General features: G+C 32.0%; 2 protein-coding genes across 2 annotated transcripts in view; one reads left to right on the plus strand and one right to left on the minus strand.

Moving 5' to 3' along the window:
* Positions 1 to 4,763: 4,763 nt before the first annotated feature.
* Positions 4,764 to 7,427, minus strand: LOC129952177 (beta-1,4-glucuronyltransferase 1). Its single transcript, XM_056064635.1, has 4 exons — positions 7,029 to 7,427; positions 6,006 to 6,961; positions 5,793 to 5,946; positions 4,764 to 5,275 (listed from the first exon to the last, which is right to left on the minus strand). Exons 1-4 carry the CDS (start codon positions 7,029 to 7,031, stop codon positions 5,045 to 5,047), a joined length of 1,344 nt encoding a protein of 447 aa, XP_055920610.1. The 5' UTR covers positions 7,032 to 7,427; the 3' UTR covers positions 4,764 to 5,044.
* Positions 7,428 to 13,344: 5,917 nt separating this feature from the next.
* The window catches only part of LOC129951326 (transcription factor Ken), a 30,188-nt gene continuing 19,192 nt past the window's right edge, over positions 13,345 to 24,340 (plus strand). The window contains exon 1 of the mRNA XM_056063421.1: positions 13,345 to 13,897. Coding sequence (XP_055919396.1) covers positions 13,889 to 13,897 — 9 coding nt within the window. The 5' untranslated portion in view covers positions 13,345 to 13,888. The remainder of the gene's footprint in view (positions 13,898 to 24,340) is intronic.

The following is a 24,340-nucleotide window of genomic DNA, read 5'->3' on the forward strand; positions in this document are numbered from 1 at the left end:
TACTGTCAAAAAGTAATAGTATTTAAAAAAAAAAAACTGATATATTATTAAATTCATGTGATTAGATAGATAGATGTATAATTTTATTTTCAAAAAGAATTTTCAAAAAATGAGTATTGCTGGTTTAAAACTAGTTTTGAAAATAACTTTAAGTTGCCTGTCAGGTTAAAAAGGAAATTAAAATAATATATTAGGTTAGTACATAAGTGAATAAAGTTACAAACATATGTTATGAAAATTCATTTATAATTAAATTGCTATATTAAATTGACGCTTTTAAAAAGTAATATAAGTTTGAGTACCAGTAGCCATTAAGAATGTTGAAATTTTCCAAGAAATTTTCTTCTGTACGTTTTGAATACATTACAGGTTCCATTAAAGTGCATGGTATTTTCCGAATCATCCATTACCAGTAGCCATTAAGAATGTTAAAGTTTTCCAAGAAATTTTCTTCTGTACGTTTTGAATACTTTACAGGTTCCAATAAAGTGCATGGTATTTACCGAATCATCCATATTACACAATGTACATATTCCATCTGTATCTCCTTGGAAGGCTCTTCCATTGATATTAAGGAGCCCGCAGCCAGCTTTAAAAATTATGGAAATCATACATATCAAGTGAATTGGAGTCATAAAAGTAGTTCGGTATGCCAGAGTACATCAAGTTGCAAGATTCATCGTGAAATCGAGACTGTTTCGCATTAACTTTAAATTAAGTCCAGTGTTTTTCTTTCATTTTTAGTAAGAGATTATTATGTAAGCTGGGCCATTTAAGTAGATTCATGTCAAAAGAAAAATCCAACGAACTTCCATTTCTTAGCCCAGAAGATTTTCTTGTTTATTATGGGTTCCGATAAAATGTTGGGTAATCTATTATCAGGAAGATTTAGATTTCGTCTTATGAAAGAAAAATGTAGCTGGAGGGATATGTTAGAAAACCCTTCCGTAAGCCTGTTTCAATGTGCAGAGCATAGTTAAACGTATTATCGGGCAGTAAAAAGCAAAATTTTATGAAGAAACGCTGCAATTTCTTGACTTGGTTATATTCGAGGTATCCCCAAACTTAAGCACGATACAACATTGGTTGCATTGATGGAATTTTTAGATGCTACCAATCTGTTTGTTAGATGCTGATTCCCAGACTTGTTGTAATTGAATTTTTCTGAATTATTGGAAAACCATTTTTTGCACGCTGCTCTTCTTTCACCATTGCAAAATATTACTATTTCTGACTTATCAACATTTATTTCAAGATTCCATTGAATACAGTAAGTCTTAAAACCCTCAATTAGCAAATGCAAAATGGAAGGAGTATCTGAAAACAGTACAATATCGTCCGCATATAAGAGGGCGTTATTTTGAAGATCGTCTAAAATAATACCGATGGGAAGTTCCGCATAAAGATCATTCAAAACTGAACGAAAAGAAGAGAGCTTAGCACACATCCTTGCCGAACACCTTTCTTCGTGGGGAAGAAGTCTGACAAACACGAACCATCCCAAACAGCTGCAGTAGTATCCTTATATAGAGACTTTATAGTAGCCAGTATATTCGAAAATATTCCCAGAGTCGATAGCTTATAAATAAGAGCATTCCTGTCAATGCTATCAAAAGCAGCCTCAAGATCGATGAAAAAAGCGTAGAGTTTCTTCTTTTGGCAGAGTTGAAGTTGAATTATGCATGAAAGTTTATAAACTTGGTAAAAAGTAGAATAGTTGATTTTATATGCAGCTCGAAATTCATTGATGATGTTGTTTTTTTTTCTAACCAAGCTGACAGTCTGTTCAAGAGAACTGTAGTAAATAGCTTATAGAGCGTATCGAGGAATGAACGTCCTCAATAGTTTGACACAACATTTTTTTCTCCTTTCTTGAACAATGGGTATTTAATGGATTTTCTGAAAGATGATGGTAGCGTTGCAATTTCAAGAATCTCAGTGAATAACTTCTGTATTTCTTCAAAAAGAGATGTACATGCATTTTTATAAAATTCATACTGTATTCCGTCAAAACCAAGAGTTTTCAAATCTTTTGATGAAGATATAGCAGAATATATCTCGTTTAATTATTATTGACTTTAAATTTAAATACATACATTTATTATCATCTTAAAAAATAGTTATGTATATGAAATAAAGTTATACTTCACAGGATCATTTTTGTCGGTACGTGACTGTTTACCTCCACCCGTCCGCCGTTTTCAGTCAGTCTTCTCTTACTTTTGAAGAAAGAACGAAATTAGGCTTTGAATGTTAATAACTCATTTGTTTGAAAATGTCGCTAAATCCATCAACTAATCTATGCGCTTTAAATAAGTTGTAAATGACTGTTAGTTTTGCCAATTTTAAACAACTATAAGTTCGCTTTCACTATTAAGTCAAGTCAACTTATGTCAGAATGATAATCGATCATGTTTTTTTAATTACCCGGAAGTTGAAGTTTATTCACTACGATATATTTATTTTTCGCACAATTACATTTAATAATTTGTGTAAAAGGGTTTCTCGTCAAATTGGAAAAGAAGTAAGTAGTATTTCTTTACAATACGAAATGTAAATTGGGATGGGCTTGTAGTTTGCTTGCTACAATAATGTTTTGGGTAGTTCTTGTACGGTAAACTGAAGGTAAAAGTTAGGGAAGTAAATTTCTGAGTTTGAAGTTTATGACATTTGAAAAAGTAACTAGTTGACTTGGTCAAAATGTACGTTCACGGAATGCAGTTGACTGAAAATGAAGTCCCTTATGTTGTCTGATCCTGTCATTTTGAAATAAGTTGACTTGACTTGATAGCAAGGGAGATTTTTCTTGACTTTCTTTCCCGACAATTTTCCAATAAATTTGCTTTAATTGGAATGCATTATTTAGCACCTTGCCAATCAGATACTTAGTTTCTAGCCTTTCTTTCAAGTTCCTTATGCCGCCTAAACCTGCTCAATGATTTCAAATTAAAAAAAAAACTTTTTTAAGGCAATGTAATTTAGAAGTTTTTCTTCTTTTCAATACTATTCATGATTATTTAAATTTTTGTAGTCGTTGTAAATAAATGGTTCTAATAAATTAAAGCGCAGTTGTAGTAACTGTTTCGAAACTAAAACAATTTTTCTTAAAAACCTTTTAAAGTTTTTTTAAATTATAAAATAATTAGAAGAAATACTCATAAATAAAGTTTTCACATGTTATAAAGATAAACATGCATTTTGTTGAACAGTATATACAGTTTTGTGCAGTATTTTTAAAAACCTGACTATATAAAATTTCATTTACAGATTCGAGTTCAACATGAAAATTCTTTTGCCAAGTGTTGTTTGGTTTCTGGGAAACAAAAATAAAAGAAACCAAAGAAAAATGGAGTCGATTTAACATTTTTAAAGCCATTGAAGTGCAGCACGTGGAATTGATTTAAACATTTTGTAACCCTGCTAGGGCCTGATTATGAGGTTCACTGCGGATCGTTTTCAATTCGACCTTTCAAATTCGATTCGCGTCGTATTTCCTCATTAACGATCTCGCCGCGAAGCGAAAATAGTTCTTCCTATATTCCAGTGATTTGACACTTTTGGTTTTACTATATTAAAATTACAAAATGGAATCAATTATGGTGTATATTTATTCTGAAAGGGAGGAATTTCGATTAGAACTTGAATCCTCATTGGAGTGATATGCACCATTTGTTCGGGACGATTTGCCTCCTGGCACCCATATGAAGACACATTAATCCCAGTCTCACATGCCTTCAAATCAAGAAGGTTTATTATATCTTCTTCAAGAAGAGGAAACGCGTATTGAGTATATGTCCCACCACCTGTTCCACGGATGCATTTGCTGTTTTGACGAAGTTTTTTTCTTATGTTGTATTTGAAATCCTTCCAAACCTTAAACAAAGCATAGCATGACAGGATTAAAACAACAAAATGTATGCATACTTTCTTCCAGCTTTCAACATTTCGAGAGTGTCCTAGGCTATTTAAAACTTTTGAAATATTGTCACATAGTTCACTTGTTTTAGCCCGATTTTCAGGACGAAGGGCGAGTGCTCCCGTTGCAATGCCCTTATTTTTTTTTCATAAACTCGACGAGAGCCAAAAATTGATGTCAATTTGTTTGCTTGTTTTTATCGTTCCTTGAATGAATTTTAAAATTTTATATTTTATTGTGGATAAATTATAAGAAAATTAAATTAAAGCTTACTCACATTTTTTAATTAAAATAAAAAAAGAATCCACGAAATCGAACACTGAATAATAATAAACACTCTTTAGCCTGTGAATCCGCCAAAATAAAGCTATCGTATTCAAATGTCCAACAAACACTATGACTTTTCAAATTCGCCTTCGAATTCGTTAACTAGTCGAATTCAAAACGAGGAAGGCTCTCGCAATAATTGATGGCAAACTCGCTAGTAAAACGAGAACCTCATAACAAGGCCACTGATACCTTTCAATATTGACAACATTCAATGGATTCATTTCTTTATTTCAAATTATTTTGAATGTTATTTCCCATTATTGTTTTGAAAATCCTTTTCATATACAAATAAAATTGAGGGAACTCGGGACGGACAAACAATCAGTGACAATTAAATTTAGAGGAAAGAAATGGAGCTAATAAGAACGAAAATCTGTCTGAAAAATTAACTTAACTAGAATTCTTATAAAAAATCCATTTCCAGGACATTATTCAACAAATTCTTCTGAAAGTGAAAACAAATACTCATAAGAATACAACAAACTCCGACTTGTAATAACATTTAAAACATTACTCATTTAAAATAAAAACAGCACTTATCTTTATTTTTATCAAATCCCCACAATTAATTGAATGCAAAAGTTTGTATGTAAATAAATAAATGAGCAAACCAGATAAATATTTATTGTAGCTTAAAAATAAGTCTTCAATTTTTGTCACAAATTTCATGCTTTTCAAAATCCCTTCTTGTTTTTTTCTTTGTCATTAAAATTAATTTATTCTTAAAGTAAGACTAGATTAGACTAATTATTTAAATAAAAGAGGTACATACTTTTTGTTTCTAATATTTACTTATTTTCATTTTCTTGTACAACTTTTTAATTTAGATTTTTGAGTTAGAGGTGAGCTGTTGTCCTTTCCGTAGCGAGCTAGAATTTCTTTTTTAAACGATTCGAATCTTTTTCTGTTAATATTGTTCTGCTTTTCTCTCCAAGCGGGTTTCATTTTCTTCATTTGTAAGCCCCAGTGACATGTGAATACCGGGGATAAGACATGGAACGTATAACCCGCTATAAACATTTCGTAAACCTGAAAAAAAAAATAGAATAAAAACCCTTAAATATTTCATAGACATTTTCTATTTTTGCCGAGATTAAATACAGTTGAAATAAGTATTGATTCATGTAGAATCTTGACTTTTGAGAGCCTTTGAAATTAAAAAATAGGTTTGTCTTTAGTCTTTGGATTGGAACAGAACTAAACTATGACGAGACTATTAAGTTTCATAAATCATAAAATTGAACAATTTAATACCGACTGAACTTTTGGACAATTATATACAAAGTGCTCAAAATAGTTAATGTAAAAACAATTTGTATTCGCAATACCAAATGTGATACACGGGCACGGAACCACGAGACCAAAAATTATGCATTACAACTGACCAACCATAAAAAAAATCGAGTGGAAAGCTCTTGGTTGATTACAAAATAAAATAAAGAACGAATGTTTGAATTGGACAAAAAAGCTAAATTTACAAATTTTTTAAAATTCGATAAATGGATGTCAACCAAAAAAATGTAGTGTCATTTTTATATAACTATACCTGAGAATTGCGGGTAAATCCGTATCCCAAGAATCGTTCATCGTGAGCCGGAGAATCATCTTGCGCTACATAGAACGGTTCGTACAAAAACTCAAAGTTTGTTACGTTGTGACTTATAAAAGTAGCCAGATCAGATCTTGAATCCTTCTGCCATCTGCAATGAAAAAAATCGTTGAAACTGTTGAAAGATAAGTCAGAAATTTAAATATTTACCTCGAAAAATTTGTAGCATATTGATTGTAAATAAACACATTCTCATGGAATGGCCTGGCCAGATTTTTCTTTACCAGCCGGAGAAGTTCAACTTTGTCAGCTGGAAATTTGGCTCGACTATCAATTTCATAAGTTGGAATAACAAAAGCGCACATTTTCCTACAATTTGTTTCTCTCAGAAACACACTCAAGTGTGTGAAAATATCTTCACTGGGCACAATATCCACATCGGTTAAAAAAACATACTTTGTTTGGCAACCTTTCCTTGCCAGGTTTCGCAAATGATTCTGCGGATAGACGTTTCTTAATCTCCATTTTAAACTTTCAACGCTTCTAGATTTTAACATTTTGCTTAAAGTGACCTTTGGTGAGTGACAGTCAAAGCTTGTGGTGTACGCGAAATGCTTTTGGGATGTATTTAGTGGACTTGTTGATTGCGGAACAAGAACGTGAAAACTAATGTTGTCATTGATGAAATCAAAGCATAGTCTCAAGTACGTAACATAGTTTTGTAAAATAGAAAACTCCTCATTATCGGAAACAAAAACAGCCAGGGAAATGGGACCCATCCAATGCTTGCTGACTTGGACAATTGAATACAACCTTTCTATGGAGCTTTGAGTGGCCAAACACACTATGCTGCTGGCGGATAGCTTTGCAAATCTGTCTCCCACCAGAGCAAAGTCGAATATTTTGTACAACCTTTGATTGTCCCATCTTCCAATTTCTGAATTAATGCCACTAAAAGCCAAATTGTACGGATAAAAGACGGATACTTTGCTTTTTTTAGGAACAACTATTTCATTTGTTATTCTATCGTCTAAATTCTTTGGTGCTATCAAAGATATGTTGGGGCTTTTGTTGTGAAAATAGTTTCTCGAATTCAGGAAATGAAGTGTCCATAAAAAATTGCAAACCACAAACACCGAAACTATTCCAAAGAATGTCGATTTGAACTATAACATAAGAAACGTTTGTCTTGTTAACATTTTAAACTTTTTTATTCATATTAAAATACTTTACCATATTCCTTCCATCCAACGCGTTGTACGTTTTTCTTTGCAGCTATTAATTTTTTTGTTGAATAAGGGTTGATGGCGAATACATTTCAAGGAATGGGGTTGGTAAGTGGTTAGTATAGTAGGATAGTAAAAAATTTGACCATGGTATTTGCAACGCATGTGTATTGCACACATTAAACTTAAATGAAATTAATTTCTATATCACATTTTATATTGCTTAATATTGCGATAATCCCCTTGATTTGAATTATCTAATTATTATTATCTTCATCTAAACTTGATGAAGATATTTTATGTATGTTCTATTCAACAAAATCAAAACAAATTAAAAACAATAATTTTGTTTTCAGATGTTTTACAATTTGAACCGAATGACAGCCGGAGCCGACTCGCATCTTTCAATGGAAAAAGTGACGTGATGCGTTCCAGGTTTCGAAAAATATAATAGGGCGGGCACGTTCTTTAATAGGTTCTTTATGGTGGTCGTTTTTAGTTTTCAAAGCGGAATTATGATTTTGAAAAAAAAAGACAAATTTGATCCTCGACTTGAAATCAGAATCGAAAACAATGGCAAGGCATTTGTATCGTAATTGTATGAAGTAATTTATTGTTTAACAAACATTTTTGTGGTTTTTTAAATGAATAACAAAATAAACTTATAAGGACACAGTTATAGCTATTATTGGTTTGCATCATTGAAACGAATCATTGGAATTATTTTAACAAGTCGTTTATAGATATCATTGAAAACTTCACTTATTTTTGTTTATAGATTTATTTTGCAATGATTCAATAAGTAGACTTTGGTATTTTTAGGTCGTTATGAACGGCTTTCAAAATTGGAAACTGGAATAACTTATTTATTTAAAAAATGTCACAAATCACTTTTTGCAAAAATTATCAATTTGTAAAAATTTGTATTTTGATCCTAGGTGGCTTCGACTCCAAGATTTATTTTAAGTCATCAATTTTTAGCTTTTTTAATTATTCCTTTTGTACTTTTTGGAAAAAATAATTGAATGTAATCAAAATATTACAAATTGGGTGGCACAACAGTCCGTTGAGAACAAGGGCCTAGTGACTTACAACTCTCAACCATTCCAGTTTGCGAGTACTATTGTCAGGGATGGAGGAGACCTACAGTTTTAAGCCAAATCCGAACGGCTTATTTGAGAAAGCACTTTTCAGGACAAGAATTACTCTTGGAGAATTTGTAAATTCCTCGCAAGAGGCAGTACCCGTGAACAAATTTTAGATGGCGTAGGCAGGGTTCGAACCCAAGACCTCTGGCATGACAGTCCAATACACTTACCATCATGCCACGGGTACTACTGGTAGTTAAAATATGTTGTCCTTTTAAGGTTAACAAGGCTTTGCTGATGATGGTTGTCTTTATTAGTAAACCGTTTTGAATCCAACTTTCTGGCTTGAATTCATAAATGATCTCTTGTCTGCAACTCCTAATCCATTAAACTGTATCACTGATGACATTACCTTCAGTTTTACTATTGTCTGTATTTGTATGAAAAAGTTCGCTTCTTAAAGGTCAAAAACTACGAAATTTCGCCAGGGAAGATTTTGAGAAACTTAAACTCTACACCAATGGCTACAAAAGAGAGTAATCCACAGCTCACCACATACTTTAGGCACAAACTATTTTTAGTATAACTAGTGTACTCGCTGTGTATTATCCATTCAGGTAGCTGCAGATTATCCACTCAGGTAGCTGCAGGGTTAGCTAAGAGATTTGTTTAAAAATTATTTTACTAAAATCAAGCACGCCATGAATTACGAGCATTAATTAATCAAAACTTTATACTTATATCATACACATTCCTTATATTTTAAGCTTTATTTACACTTTAATTTTAAAATAAGGTGTTTCAAAACGTTTACTTTTCGCACGTTGAAAACAAAAGTGCCACTAAACAAAAAGCCTAGTTTTCGAATATGGACGATTAAAGATTTGGACTTACTTCAATTGTCTTATTACTTTACCAAAATATAGTATTAGTATCTTTTTGTTATATGTCATTTTAAGATTACAAACATAAATTAAGGGTTTAAGGAAAAAAAATGGATTTTTGAAAAAGCTTTGTATAGTGCCACTTTTGTTTTCATCGTGTTTTTTATGAAGAGTTTGAATACATAACCTAACAAAACATGAAAATTGGTTAAAAATTATTTAAAAAAAGTATCGTTTTACAGACTTTTAACAAAACATCATGCATGGATAATGTAGACTTAACATGTATATGGCCTTTTTAAACTTTAGTGCACTTCATCTACCAAAATCAGTGGATTAAAACTGCTGAACAAAAAGTTGTGTAAAAAAAAGTTGTAAAAATGTTAACTAGTAGCAGTGTCTATGTGGTTTAATAGAAACAAGCTTATAGCGTGTATTCCGCCCGATGGAGAAACATTTCCGAAACGCGTCGCAAATAAAATATTTAAAAAAATCTGTTGTAAAAGGTATTTATTTATTTTTCATAAATTACAGCTTTTGCAAGGGTGAGATCTTGGGTAGCTTCAAAGGGTTGCTCTGTTTCATAAATATTTTACAGACAATATTACGTGAATGGATTTGGAATTTGAAAGGCCTTTATAAATTCAATTTTTTTTTTCAAGAAAAAAGTTATTGGTGATGTTAACCATAAGTCCAGTAAAACAAGGGTCTCACCTTGGAGTGCGAGATCAATTTTTAAAAAATATCTAAAACAACAAAATGAAGGAATAAACAAATTTAAAGCTCACTATATCTTATTTCACTGTTGATCTATTTTTTAGTCTTATTTAAAAGAAAGAATGCAGAACATTAAAGTTTTGAAGATGAGTATTTGACATCAAATTAAAATTTACAAATATTTACAAAGCAAACAATTACAATAATTGTTAGACAAGGTTCTGAAAATTTTGTAACAAGTACAAAATTTAGATATTAAAAAAAAGTAAGGCATTTTATTCGCGTAATTAAAACAAGAGCCCTATTCAAACATTTCTGCAGGTATCTAAAGTAAGACCATTTTCTAGCTCGTTTCCTAGCAAGATGTCTCCAGTTTCGCGCTCCAAGTTGGGTGAGGTCACTTTCCACTTGTGCGCGCCACCTGATCCGCGGTCTTCCTCTACTGCACTGTCCTGTGGGTGTGTATTCGAAGACTTTCCGGGCCGGGGCATTGGTTTCCATGTGCTCTACGTGACCCAGCCATCTTAGTCGTTGGATTTTTACCCTTCTGGCTAAGTCTACGTCGCTGTACAGCCCGTACAGCTCGTCGTTCCATCTTCTCCTCGACTCCCCTTCAATGCATACGGTACCGTAGATCACACGAAGAACTTTTCTCTCGAACCGACCCAAGGAGCTATTCTGAGTTTGATCTCAGCGCAGGTGTTGTTTTCTGCGTTTACAGCGGAGCCTAGGTAGACGAAGTCCTTGACTACCTCAAAGTTACGTCTGTCGATGGTGACGTTTTGACCAAGATGTCGGTGTTGTATGTACTTTCTTGACTACAGCATGTACTTTGTTTTGCCCTCATTTACCGTTAAACCCATTTTTGCCGCCTCTGCCTCCATACTCACAAAAACCCCATTGACATCACGCTGAGTTCTTCCGATTATGTCAATGTCATCAGCGTATGCTAGTAATTGGACAGACTTTTAAAAGATAGTGCCTCTAGTTTTGACGTTGAGCTCTGCACTATTCTTTCAAGTACGATGTTAAAAAAATCGCATGACAGCGCATTACCTTGTCTTAAAACTTTTTTGACATCGAAAGGTTCTGTTAAGTTGTTTCCAACCTTTATGAAGCAGCGTGAATTCTCCATGGTCATCCTGCACAAACGGACGAGTTTGCCAGGGATGCCAAAACTGGGCTCTGTACAGCTCGCCCCTGTAGATGCTGCCATATGCACCTTTGAAATCAATGAAAAGATGGTGGGTGTCGATTTGGTTTTCGTGGGTTTTTTTTCCAGGATCTGTACTGTGAATATTTGATCCACTGTGGACTTTCCTGGTCTAAAAACACACTGATAAGGACCTATCAGGTTGTTGACGATGGTTTTAGACGTTCGCATATTACGGCAGAGAAGATTTTGTAAGCGATGTTAAGTAGATTGATTCCTCTATAGTTGATGAAGCTTAGAGGGTCATCTGTTTTTAGGATCGGGTAAACAATACTGAGGTTCCATTCATCGGGCATGCTTTCTTCCGACCATTTCTTACAGATAAGTTGGTGCATTGACTGCGGTTCCACTATGATGTTTCCACTTTCGTCTTTGTAGCCTTCGATTCTAGGTTTATGTACCTGCTTGTTGTTTGGCTGCATTTGCCTGCCGAAATTCCTCATCAAACCAGGGGTTCCTTGTTGGAGGCTGTTTGAAACCCAGCATATCAGAGGCTGCTTCTCTGATTGCATCTTGGCAATGTTGTAGCCGTTCGACGTTGTACCTTCTCGAAGCGCCTCCCTGAAATCCGAAGTGCAACCTTGGCTACAACGAAATAGTGGTCCGAGTCCATGTTAGATCCTCGGAAAGTTCGTACGAGTACATCCTGAATCCGTTGTCGGAAGTGTTGTCGTCCAGACTGTTCTTCCTGGCCGTGATGTCTGCTTTATAGCAGTCTAGGGCCTCCGCTAATTCTTCGGTCGCACGTGGTCTGTTAAGGGACCTAACATTCCACGTGCATATCCGAAGTTAGTTGTCCTTAATTCGTTTGGGTATGTTGTCAACAGTAAATCCGTCTGCATCCGAGGCTTGCTGTTGCTTCGCAACTATGAGGCTTTTACGTGAAAACGAAGTCACCCCGATCGGCACAACACCCAACCTGGAAGCCCAGATCCTAAGTATAACTCCAAGGATGAGGAGCCGGATAAAACCGCTCCTTATAGGACTGGGCTCCGAATAAGTCAAAGAAGCCCTATATGGTGTTTACTAAGTAGTTCAACCTTATCATACCTGTAGACGCCACCGTTGATTCCATCTAGGGAATTCCTCCGCTGCCGTCTGGATAAGGAGAGTTGCCTTAGTGGAAACACCTCTCCCCCCTTTCTCGTTTGCTGCCCCATACAACTTTCCACTGGGGTTGGAACCCAATCTCCAATTGAGGTACTAGGCACCCGATGTTCACCACGGGGAGGTGAGAGTAGGAGTTGATAGACAGAGGTGGGTTTTGAGAAAAACCTGTGGACTTTTGAATGCACATGTCTACCATTTGAAAATCATAAGTTATTAAGTCTTTATTTGACTGTATGTAAAATTTTGAGAAAATTTATAATTTTATAATTATATAATTTTAGAACTTTTAAATAATATGTTTTTAATTAATTTTTAGTGCTGATTTCAAATCCGAACTTTGATTTTATTTTTTGCTCGAGTTTTAAAAATACTTTTTTTGTCAACATTTTTTTTAAAAATATTTTTAATACATTTCAAAAGCTTGATCTAATTCAATTGTTTAGACAACCGATTCGTTGCAAGAACAAAAGTTACTCTTATACCGGTTCACCATTTCCTGTTGAAACCCGTCTTAGCACAAATGGTTAAGCGTTTCTTTTAGAATTCTGTAAGAGAGCTTAAATCTAAGAATCTTAGAAGATTTTTCTAAGATTTTATGAAATATTATAAATATTTGAACTAAATATTGAAAAAAGGGTTTACAGATTTGGAAAACCATCACAAATCGTTATTGGCAAAAGTTAGATGTGTTTTTTGTTCGCATCTTTAAAGTTTTATATCAAAAAACTTACATGATAGATCGATTGAAAAAAGTCAATTTGATTATACCAGAAACAAAACCTCATCGACCAGTGTAAGCGAGTGTCGCTCTCGATCTTTTGAACTGTTTGCTTTCTGCAAAAACTGCAATTTTTTAAAATTATTTTTCTTCAAAATACTCCATATTTCTTGTTGGAGCTGTTTAAATGTCCATTTCAAAGAAAACACAAAAATAAGAATAAATAATAATGTATTTTTTATAAATAAAAGTTAATATGAAATTAAGTCCAAAAATTTAATACATTTCATGTAAAGCATATACATAATTTAATTTGAAATTTAAAATAATTTTTTAATTTCGAAAGCTCATGTTTATTATTTAATGAAGTTAATTTTTTAAAGCGTTCAAATTCTTAAAAGAATACAAACATTTCTTTCTAAAAACATGTGCTAATGTTTCAAATGCAATATTAAAATAAAGTAAAGATACAAAAGCCTTGTGCTTTAAGCTTCAGTTTTGTATCTTCACATTTTGTATGTTCAGAGTCACGATCGCTCGCGCCTTTCAAATTTCAATTCAACCTCAAAGTGTGTACACAGCGACAAAGACAAAAGTGAAACCAGTTGGTAATGGTATCTGAAAGATGCATGCGCAGTCTGCCTGGTTTTTAATTCGTATTTCGTTTCGTATTGGATTTGATTCTTGATTGTGTTGTGTGCAATTATTGAGTGACTTTTTCAACAAAAAAATAAATATACTAATCCCAGTGTATCCATACATACATTTAAATTTTGTTTTATTATTGTTTATTTAAAACAAAACAAGGATTTTGTTTAATTAAAAAAACTTTGTGCTACGATCACTCCCTTTTTCAACGGAATCAACGAAAAATCAAAACCCAAGTACCTTAACAAAAAAAAAAGAAAAAAAAGAGTATTGGCTAACCAGATCAACTTTCACAAAGTGCCTTGCCAGTGTTGTATCTTGTATTTCTGTATCTCTGTATGTATATAGAACGCGAAAATAGTGCCTACGTTGATCAACAAAGAAAATAAACGATCTCGAACTCTATCAATATAGATACTTTGGAGCATGAATTATGGTGTAGTCTGTAGTGTTTTTACGGATAAAATTTTTATACATTCACATAGCTGAATGAGAGAGGTTAGTTTTATTATTTGTTAAGTTTTGCTGAAAGCATAAATTTGGGAATTGGGACTTTGGGTTTGGGACGAAAAACATTCACATTTAGTCTCAGTGGCAGTGGTATTCTCAACTCTGGGCTCTGCTCTGGCACTGGCACACTACAGCAAGCAGTACAGCGAAATGTAGTAATAACAACTTTTATAGCTTCGACTGAATAGTACCCCTGCCTTATGTAGTAGGTTAGGTACATAACGTCGTCGTATGTAGGTAGATAGATAGGTATAGGATTATGGTTGAAATTTAGATGAAAGTTTTTTTTGCACCACAATGGATGGATGGATGGATGGAGTATTGGAGTCGGAGTGAATAAAAAGTTGGTGTTTAAATGTGGAAATGTGGTTCTTAAATTTATTACAGTGCATTTCTCCGAAGTTTTGTGTGTGGCAATGGCAGCTACTGGCAAAAGAGCGAGAGAGAATTGATTCAAAATTTTGTAATAAGTTTTCTGGTTTGCGTTTGGTTTATAAAAGTTTCAGAGTTAGGCATTTATAGCATAGGTACCTGGGTAGCAAAAAAAGTAAGTTGCAATAACTACCTAGTTTTGTTATACTTTTATTGTTATTTACAGCTATGTAGGTACACTTTAAAAAATGTTAGTTGTAATGTTAAATTTTACGTGAGCTTTTATTGTTTGCTTTTTGATTAAGGAATTTTAAACAAATTTCGGGAGGGGAAGGGCACTTTTTTTTTTAATTTCAAGGTACTTAGTTAATAAAAAATAATCTGAAGGTATGAATACAAATTGATAAAAACTTGGTACCTGCCTGACTATGTAAATTGAGCGTATTTGACCTAATAGATAATGGAGGTAGGTACTACAATTTTAACACACATTTTTACAAGGTGAAATTAAAAAAAAAATAAGAAATAAAGAATTAAAAGCCTAACAGAGCTAACTTTTTTATTAATCTTTATTAAATGTTTTATAGATACGCTTCATTTAAAACTATTCTTGTTTGTTCTTTTTAGTTAATAACAAATATCTTTATAAGGTAGGTTCTTATATTGTGTATGTACCTACATATTTACTTTCTAGACTATAAAACATTAAATCACTAGGAAAATTGTAGAAGTAAAATTAAGCTAAAAAAACGTGTTGATGATTGCCTAAATTTCCAGTTTAGGTTTCGAAATTTCATAAATAGCATAGCTATGTGTGTATATACATATGTAGATATAAAACAGGGGAAGCGCGGGAGACTTGAACCTTTCGCAACATTTCACTTAGTTCACACGTAAACTCAATGAGGTTGATAGAGGTTTACATGTAAAGTAGTATTTGTAAAATGTCATTAGCAAAAATATCTGGAATCGAAATTTTATTGTAAATAAATGACATACAAATATCTATTTACTGAATATAATTAAAAGAATAGGAAGTTATCGTAATCGGTCCGATTTGTCAAATTGAAACTTTGACATTTCTCGACGTTTCAGGGTCCCTAGAATCGAAATCAAAAACTTTTAGAGAGATGTTCGTTCGGTATTCGGTTCATATCTCAAGAACCAATAATAAACTCCAAATACATTTTGTTATAAAGATAAATACACAGAAAGATACAACAAAGACTTTCAAAAAATTAAGTGTTTCTTTTTTTAAATATAGAAATACAAAAAAAAGTAAGACACATTTTGGCTCACCATAAATATCCCACAAAAAATAAAGTTAGCGACTTCAATTAAATTTAATATTATATAGGTATTTTTTTATTAAACTAATATAATTGAAAAAAGGGGGCTGGGATGCGACCCACACTGATAACTTCCCATCCCGTCTGTCGATTTGTCGTGCTTAAAAGTTTGTAGGGTGGGTTAAAAAAATTGTTAGTTCAATTATTCTTACAAATTTTAAAATTACCAACAATATTTTTCATATAAAGAAATAGTTTAGTTTGAAAATCTATTTTTGTTAAATAGATTTTTAGTCGAAAACAAATTTTTACCAATTTAAGTAGCATTTCTTAAATTTTTACAAATTGGATGAATGAAATTAATTTAAGAGATATTAAGAACCGAACATCAATTTTTACCAAATTTGCCGACTATTTTTTGTAGATTTTAATTTTGTATGAAAAAACAGACTGGGATTTTTATAAAAAAAAACTACTGAATATCAGAAACAATATTTTCTGTGAAATAAAAAGAGTTTGAAGACAATATTTTTAATTCTTGAAAGCTTTTTGAGTTGTAAGTAAATTTTTACCTAGTTTTAGAATTGTTTTTTTTTTGGTTATTATATTTTGTAAAAAAACGATTTTCCTCAAAATTTGACTGAATGTTGACAACAATATTTTTTTAAAGATAGCAGTGCTTTAAACCCAATATTTCAATAAATTAAATTCTTTTATTTCGACTCTAGGGACCTTGAAACGTCGAGAAACGTCAAAATTTTCAATTCAACAAATCGGGCCCATTACAATAACTTCCTATGGGAAGTTAATAAGTAACGTTTTTTATTAATCAAAAAAATATTTAGCACATATTTTATGAACAAAAAATGATATTACCTAATAAAAATTGTATGGAGCAAAAGCAACGTTTTCGACATATGGTAATATGTTAGAAAAATCGAAGACACGGTTTTTTACAAAAATTAAAAACCTTCAAAAACAAACATTAATTTTCAGTTTGATTATCTTGTCAAAAACTAATTTGATTTAATACAAAATATTGTTTTCAACATGCAGTAAATTTTTAATAAAAATTCAACTGTCAAAAAAAAAATGCAAACACGTTCTACACAAAATTGGTAAAAAAAGATGTTGGATTCTCGATAGTTAATGAATAAATAAATGACTTCGAAATTATTTTTTTACATGCTTAATTTTGTTGTTAAAGTAAAAGAGTAGTTCTAGAACAATCCAATTTTTTTATATAAAAATCAGTTTTCAACGAATAAAAATTTCGGAAACAAATATTGAAAAAGAAAGTCATAGGTTGCGACCCAATTATAAGAGAACAAAGAAATACCTTGGCGGAAAATTTTAAACAACCTATTGATAAAAGTTTAATAATTTACTAGTTACCAAATTGATCCAAAATATTAAACCATTGCTAACTAGTAAATTGCATTTTATTAAATGAAGAAAAGTGTCCATACAAACGTACCTATTAATTGGAATTCCCAACCCAACTGTACTGGACTATTCCAACCACTGCTCTTATAAGAATTATTGTTCAAATTTGTTAAAAGTTAAAGTTACGATTCCGTGATTTGACTTTAGCAAATTGTTAAAAGACAGTACGATTTTACCATTGTTTAAAAGTAGGTAAATCATCTTTTAAGCTGAGTAAATAGTTGAAAATAGCTTTGACACACAAAATATTGTTAACAACATATTGTTAAAGTCTTAGCCAATTCAATTTTTGCCAATGACCGAACTTAAAATACTATGTATTTACATTTGGAGGAAATGAGGCTGGGATCCCGTCTGTCGATTTGTCTTGTTTAAAAGTGTGTAGCTTTTCGTGTTGTTTTAAAAAAGTTGTCGGTTGAATTATTCTCAAAAATATCAAAACTACCAATAATATTTTTCATATAATGGAGTAGTTTTATTTCAAAATCTATTTTCAAACGAAATTTTGAGTCGAAAGCATTTCTTAAAAGTTTTTATTTTTTTACAAACAAATACAAATTGGTTGAATGAAATTAATTTGAAGTCAATATCTTCTATTTTTCACAAGATATCGAGAACCGAACATCAATTTTCATCAAATTTGAGTACAAGTTCTTGTAGATTTTATTTTTGTATGAAAAAACGGACTGTTGAATTTTTATAAAAAAATAACTGGTTGTCGAAAACAATATTTTCTGTGAGATAAAAGAAGATTGAAGCCAATATTTTTAATTTTTAAAAAGATGTTTGAGTCGAAAAACAATTTTACCAACTTTTGTTAATTTTTGTTTGGGTTTTTTATTTTTTGTAAAAAAAAACTGTCATCGCGATTTTTCTCAACATTTGTCTGAATGTTGTAAACAATATTTTGTATAATTTAAAATTAGTTAAAATCCATAACCTCAAAGTTCGAGTTTAACTTTAGGCGGTGGAAAGAGGAATTAAATGATACACTTTAGCTTAGTTTTAAAAGAAAAGAAAAACGACATTTCGGCTATGCTCCAGAAAACCAAAAATCGTTTTTACTTACATCCAAACTTTTTTAAAAAATCGTATTTTTTTAATGCGTACGTTAAGCCGCAAACATAATTTGATTTTTTCAACTAAACTTTGAACATAATTCGACGTTTGAAGAGCTCCAAAACTATTAGCAAAAAAAAAAAGAGATTTAACAAGGTCAACTATTGTATACTTTCCCCAAGTTTTAAACATGTCCACTTCTTATGCCACTTTCCAGCACTCTTATGTAGACACTTCTTCTATAATCCTGAACAACTCAAAGACATTCCAGAAAACGGCCTATTAGGCTTTAGCAAAGACTCTTAAATACTAGAACAAGACAATCCATAGGTTTTTAAAATTTCTTTTTCTTTTATGGAAGTTAAGAAAGTTTAACAACTTCAGGGTGTCACAATGGATCTTAAAGGATTAGGAAGAATTTTCTATGTTTCAAAAAAAAATAATTGGAGCTGGGCATTGTTGTACCTATTACCTAACCGAGATATTCCATTATAAATAGAATTTTTGCTTAACGAACACAAACTATTACCAATCTTAAGAACAAAAGTAGGAGTTTATACATATAGAAGTACAAGTGTTATGTATACACATTTACATACATGGAAAGATCAGTTTATGTACAATCAAATTATACAGTCAATAAATCAATTTTGAAATTTAAGATATAAAACTTTCTTTTTTTTAAGGAGAATAATACCAAAACATGAAGTTCTTGCTGTTTAGTATTAGAATGAACAAACTATACATTGGTTCACTTCCTATAGCCAGTGAATAAATTTCTAATGTTTTCAAGGTTATTCATTGGGAACCCATAAAAAAAACTAATGGCATACCCAAGCATAAAATCAAGGACAGTGCAATTAAATCCTTTCTATGCGTCCAACGAATACATTAAGCAAAAAAAAAACCATAGATCCAAAAAGGACAATAAACCATCGCATCGATAACTGATCCATCGCTCTATGATATGTAAATTCGAACAGATACATATGTACATAGCTCAACATAAGGCAATGATGGTTTAGAGAAATGGATATTGTTCATAAGAAAGAACATCCTTTCTATTGAACGCAACATGGTTCAACAGTTGGAAAGGCAATAAAACTGATCAACAGACCCTTCTTATAGCAATTAGGTGCTAGAGATTATGTAAACAAATCCTCTGAAGTCCATGCGAGACTTTAAATAGGTACATAGTTCTTTTTTATTGTGAATATCTGCAACTAGTATTATTTGGTTCTTGATATGAGAATGAGACTTACTCGTGCTGATTGCGCTTCAAAATATTTGAAAAGTTAAAAATAAAATTATAGTATGTTAATATATTCGGTTATTTTTAAAAGTACAATGAATCTATAATCTTGTGTTTTGTTTAAAAAGTGGATAAGTTTTAGAATCGCAATTTAACGATCGACGCAAGGACGAAAGGTCTGTTTTTAATTCGTCTAATAGTTAAAATAATGTAGACCACCAAGTGCAACTTATGTGAGTATAGAAGTTAAAGACAATTAAATAAATTATCAAAGTGTGTATATAATTTAAGGAAAACGAAGTTATAAATAAAAGATGTTTGCTGGAGAAAATACATTTGTGATTTTAAAAAGAAAGTTCAATATATATATGTATTTTCATAAATGTTGCCACTTGCCAAGGTTAAAGTGTTGATGAATTAAAATACAAGTTTTTTTGCCCTTGAGGTAAATTAACATAACTTTTTATCTTCCACCAAAGCCAAACATTTATTTGTTGAATAAATCACAGTAAAACATATGTAAAAACATGCATATATCGTGTAAATGAATAATAGATGTCCGTAGAGGTTTACCTATATTATAACTTACTCAGTTTGTTTAAAGTTAAAACAGCTAAGAGCTTCTTTGTTTTGTCAAAAGTTAAAAAGAAAAACCAAAATACTTATTATTTTCTATTATAAAAACGGATTTTAGAGAGTTTCTTTTAGAAATAGAATACTTAAAAGCAGAAGGTTTAAATTTTGTTCAACTATTGATATTAATCGAAGGTTTTTAACTATCTATGCGGATACGGATTTTGGAGAGTTCCTCTTAAAAATAGAATACTCAGAAGCAGAAGGTTTAAATTTTGTTCAGTTATTGATATTAATTGAAGGCTTTTAACTACCCTTGCAAAACTATGTTTTTGACCGAGAATTGGTAACTAACTATTCAACAATAATTGAGTTCCTCATAGCTTTTCAGCAAGTTTTCTTTTTGTACATAAGCAAAGAAGTTCTTTTGCTATATCTTGCATATATATTGTAAATAAAAACAATTAAAACAAATTTGGATGCATATATATTCTATTATTTAGAAGGGCTGTGATACGTGCCTTAAGATATCTTTACGAATTCCAAAAAAACTCGTTTTTACTCTCAATTAAACTTCATTTCAAATTGTATGTTTTTTTGCGTACTTTCAGTTTAAAACCGGATGTGTTTAAAAGATTCGAAGTAAACTGTTCGCTATTGTGAATGCTATTTACAAATTTTGTCATTTATTAGAAAAAGGCCTTTTCTTATATTAAGAAAGCGCATTTTGACGCACCCAAATATAATCTTCTGAAAAGTATTATATAAAATGCAGATATACTCGTAATCAGGGCCGTCGAGAGGAATTCCGGGCCCAGGACGCCCCCCCCCATATTTACCATTTTAAAGTTCATGCCTGCTTATTGAGGTACGATCTAATTTAAATTACAAATAGCATGAAATTGGTTGGAATAAGCCGAAATAATAATTTTTTATTTCCAAAGTGAACCGAAAAAATTGTTAATCATGAAACCGGAAACGTGTTCTTGTGATGAGCACGAACGATGAAAATTGTTTGTTCTGGTAAGGACGCTAAATGAACGTTCGGTACTAACTTACGATACATGTATGGTTGAAAACGCACGGAGAACAACACAAATGTTGGTGAAAATCCTCTCCAAGTTCTGAGAATAAATAGGAAACTCAACGGCGCAAGTTCTGCTTCAAAATTGGCTCGATAAATGTGTTTCAGATAAATTATTTCTTCTTTCAACTCTTGGGACAAATGCGAGTTATACTTTTGCTAACTTTGTAGCGAATTTTTTAATTCCGATTTCGTTCATACTTTGAAACTGCCATAAAAATGAATTTTTCATCTTATTGAACCGACGAGAAATTCCAGATATAATAGAATTAACTATGACGTTAAAGGTGTTTCTCTTGAAATTCATTTCTTCGTCTGTTTTAATTTGCTCTATGGCACCTCGATTTTCTTAATAATCAAATAAAATTTGATCCCATCCGCTTCGAATAATGTTCAAATCGGAGATCAAGTTGTCGAGATTTCGAATTTCAAAGTCAATAGTCATGTTGTTGGCTTGAAGAATGATACTTCTTTCATTTATAGCTCTAAGAACCTTATACCAAATCTAAGACATCAGGACGCATTTAAATGTGTGCATATATGTATTTTAAAACACCATTTACATTTCTTCGAGCTTTAGCAGTTAAATTAATATCACTTAAGGTTTCTAATGATATTCTATGGTTTTCAGATGATTTGCAAATGGTTTCACTGCCTCAATTTTAGCTGCCCATCTTGTATCGGAAAGTTTGTGAAAGAATCCGGGCACATTTTTCTTAAGAATTTACCATCGTAGGGCACTGCTACTAAACAAGTTGAAAAACTTTTGAACAACACCAAAAAATGTGATTGTGGCAGGACAACGTTCCGCTGCATATTATATATGGCTAGTTTAATATACACACTTTGAAGTGATTTGATATCCTTCAAATCTTCAGTAAACAACTAATTGAAAATATGAATTTAATAATGTTACGAAAACCACCGAAACCGAATCAAAAATTTTGTTTTCAACAGAAACAAAAATAGAAGAAAAGAAACTTTAATAAAACAGGAACCATAATAAATAAATGTGTTTTGTTTTAAGTTTCCGGGCCCCTTATTTTGACATTTCAAATTTTCAAAATAAAATAAATTTGAAATTTTCCTTAAATTAAATAAGAAAAGCGATACAATTTATTACAACTTTCTTTCAATAGTTAAGAATTGCCAAATTTGTCACTAAATATTACCAAAAATGTAAGCCAATAATAATCAGTTGCCCACATCCGCAAGCTTAAGTGACTAATGGATTGGTAGATAACATGCAAACAGGGGCCCAATTGCGAAAACATGAATGACTTTAAATGTTCGGGACCCAAAAATAAGTGGGAATAGATAAATGTTGATGATGAATATAGAGTATATTAAAAAAAAAAACACTCATTGCTTTCAATTTTACGGGTCCCTATAAAATCGCGGGGGCCCGGGGGGTTTCCCGCCATTTCCCCCACCCTCTCGACGGGGATGCCCGTAATTAAACACAAATATAAAATACAAAACCGACTCCTTGTAGAGGCAAGGCTGTAATGGCTGAAACACACACACGAGTTTTACGAGTTCATCCATAGAAATACAATGCATTCTTTCACAATGAAGCTTCGACCTCAGGTTCCATTTGACAATCTTAAGGAAATAACGCAATGTTGTACGTAATGTGACTCCAAACAAAAGCTTTGTCTGACAGCTCAACAGCTTTAAAAAAGTAAAATAACAAAATACATTTGCTTTTGGAGGGATATCCATTGGTTATTATAGAATGTGTAAGCTTCTTCCGCGATAAATTTAATTTTTTCATATAAAATAACAGCTGCTAATGACAGAAGTGCCATTTCAGAAATGTCGTATTAGAGTGCCATTCAAAGCAACCTCGAAGCAGGCCCGACGTAACGCAGACGAAGCCGAAGCTGAAGCGTGTTTTTATTTCAGTCATTAAGGACAAATAAAGGAACATAAAAGCTATGCTTACTGAAACTGTGACCAAAATTAGCAAAACTCATATCAATTTCGATCCAAAATATTTCATCGAGATTTGATGTTGACGATAACGAAAAAATAATATATTTAGTTTATGCTAAAATGATTGAAGTTCAGAAAAATAATACTGCCGATGGTATTATAATTCTAGAGAAACGTTTTCCCTCATCGAATTCCATTTTGAGATATGAATTATTAAAAATGGTTTATTCATGAATTCAGTCAAAAATTCGTGAATTAAAATTTCTATATCGGCAGAATAATATTGCAATAATTGTAGAACAATCTTCTTTACCAGGAGATTGAATTTTTATATAAATACAGTGAGAAAACCGATCTTTTGTGGAAATCGTATCAATGTATACATAATGTTCTGAAATACTTTAAAGAATATAAATGTTCCTCAAACAATGTTATTTGTTAAGCGAAAATAAAAAAAAATGTAAACAATACATATACATATCTAAATATAATCTAGTGTTTGAAGTTTTTTTTCAAAAAGAGTCTTATTTTTAAATCTTCACTTTTGAATTTCAATCCTGATCTTAAATTTGACAATTGAAATATTTGCCTTTAAACTAAAATATCTTAAAAATAAAATAATATAAAATAAACGTTCGATGTTCAAGTTTTGAAATAGAATTTAGGGAATAAACATAATTAAAAAAGTATAAAATGATTTTTGATGCTTTTTTAAATATTTTTTTATTGTGCATCAAAACTCCTTCATTGGATTAGTAATTACCTTTCGAATCGTTCAATACAAGTTGTATTTGATGGATTCAAGTCTGAAAACCACAAAATAAATGCTGGTGTGCCCAGGGCTCTGTTCTATCTCCAACACTCTTTCTCATTTTTATTAATGATCTCCTGTCATGCAACTTATAATCCAATACATTGTTTTGCTAACGGTAGTACTCTTTGCTTTTCATATTGGTTTTAAGATTCACACTCTTTTTCGGATGTGGAACTGCAACGACAAAATATGATAAACTCGTTAAATTCCGACCTAAACATTTAATTTAATGCTTGGAAAACCCAATTCTGTATTGTATCGTTAGAGCGAGATATACCCCATTGCCACTATCCATGGGTGGCACTTGGATTAATGAGAGTGAACACCTCGATATTCTCGGTATGTCTGTCACCAACCACCTCTTGTGGAACGATCACATTCGCGATGTAAAATGCCGCAAGGTACCGATATTCTCGGTATGTCTGTCACCAACCACCTCTTGTGGAACGATCACATTCGCGATGTCGCCAAAAATGCCGCAAGGTGTTTGGGTTTTCTAAGGCGATGCAAGAAGTTTTTCTCCCCCTCTGATCTGACTGTTATCTACAAGACTTATATACGTCCAAAGCTTAAGAATAACTCCCATATCTGGGCTGGTTCTCCT

This window comes from Eupeodes corollae, chromosome 3, assembly GCF_945859685.1.
Source record: "Eupeodes corollae chromosome 3, idEupCoro1.1, whole genome shotgun sequence".
Classification (NCBI taxonomy): domain Eukaryota; kingdom Metazoa; phylum Arthropoda; class Insecta; order Diptera; family Syrphidae; genus Eupeodes; species Eupeodes corollae.

What these genes read in the sequence shown, in the direction of transcription:
- LOC129952177 (XM_056064635.1), bottom strand. An exon ending in TATGCTACAAATTTTTCGAG is followed by an intron (nt 5,947 to 6,005) that starts GTAAATATTTAA and finishes TTTTCATTGCAG; the next exon opens with ATGGCAGAAGGATTCAAGAT. An exon ending in GATTTACCCGCAATTCTCAG is followed by an intron (nt 5,276 to 5,792) that starts GTATAGTTATAT and finishes TTTTTTTTTCAG; the next exon opens with GTTTACGAAATGTTTATAGC.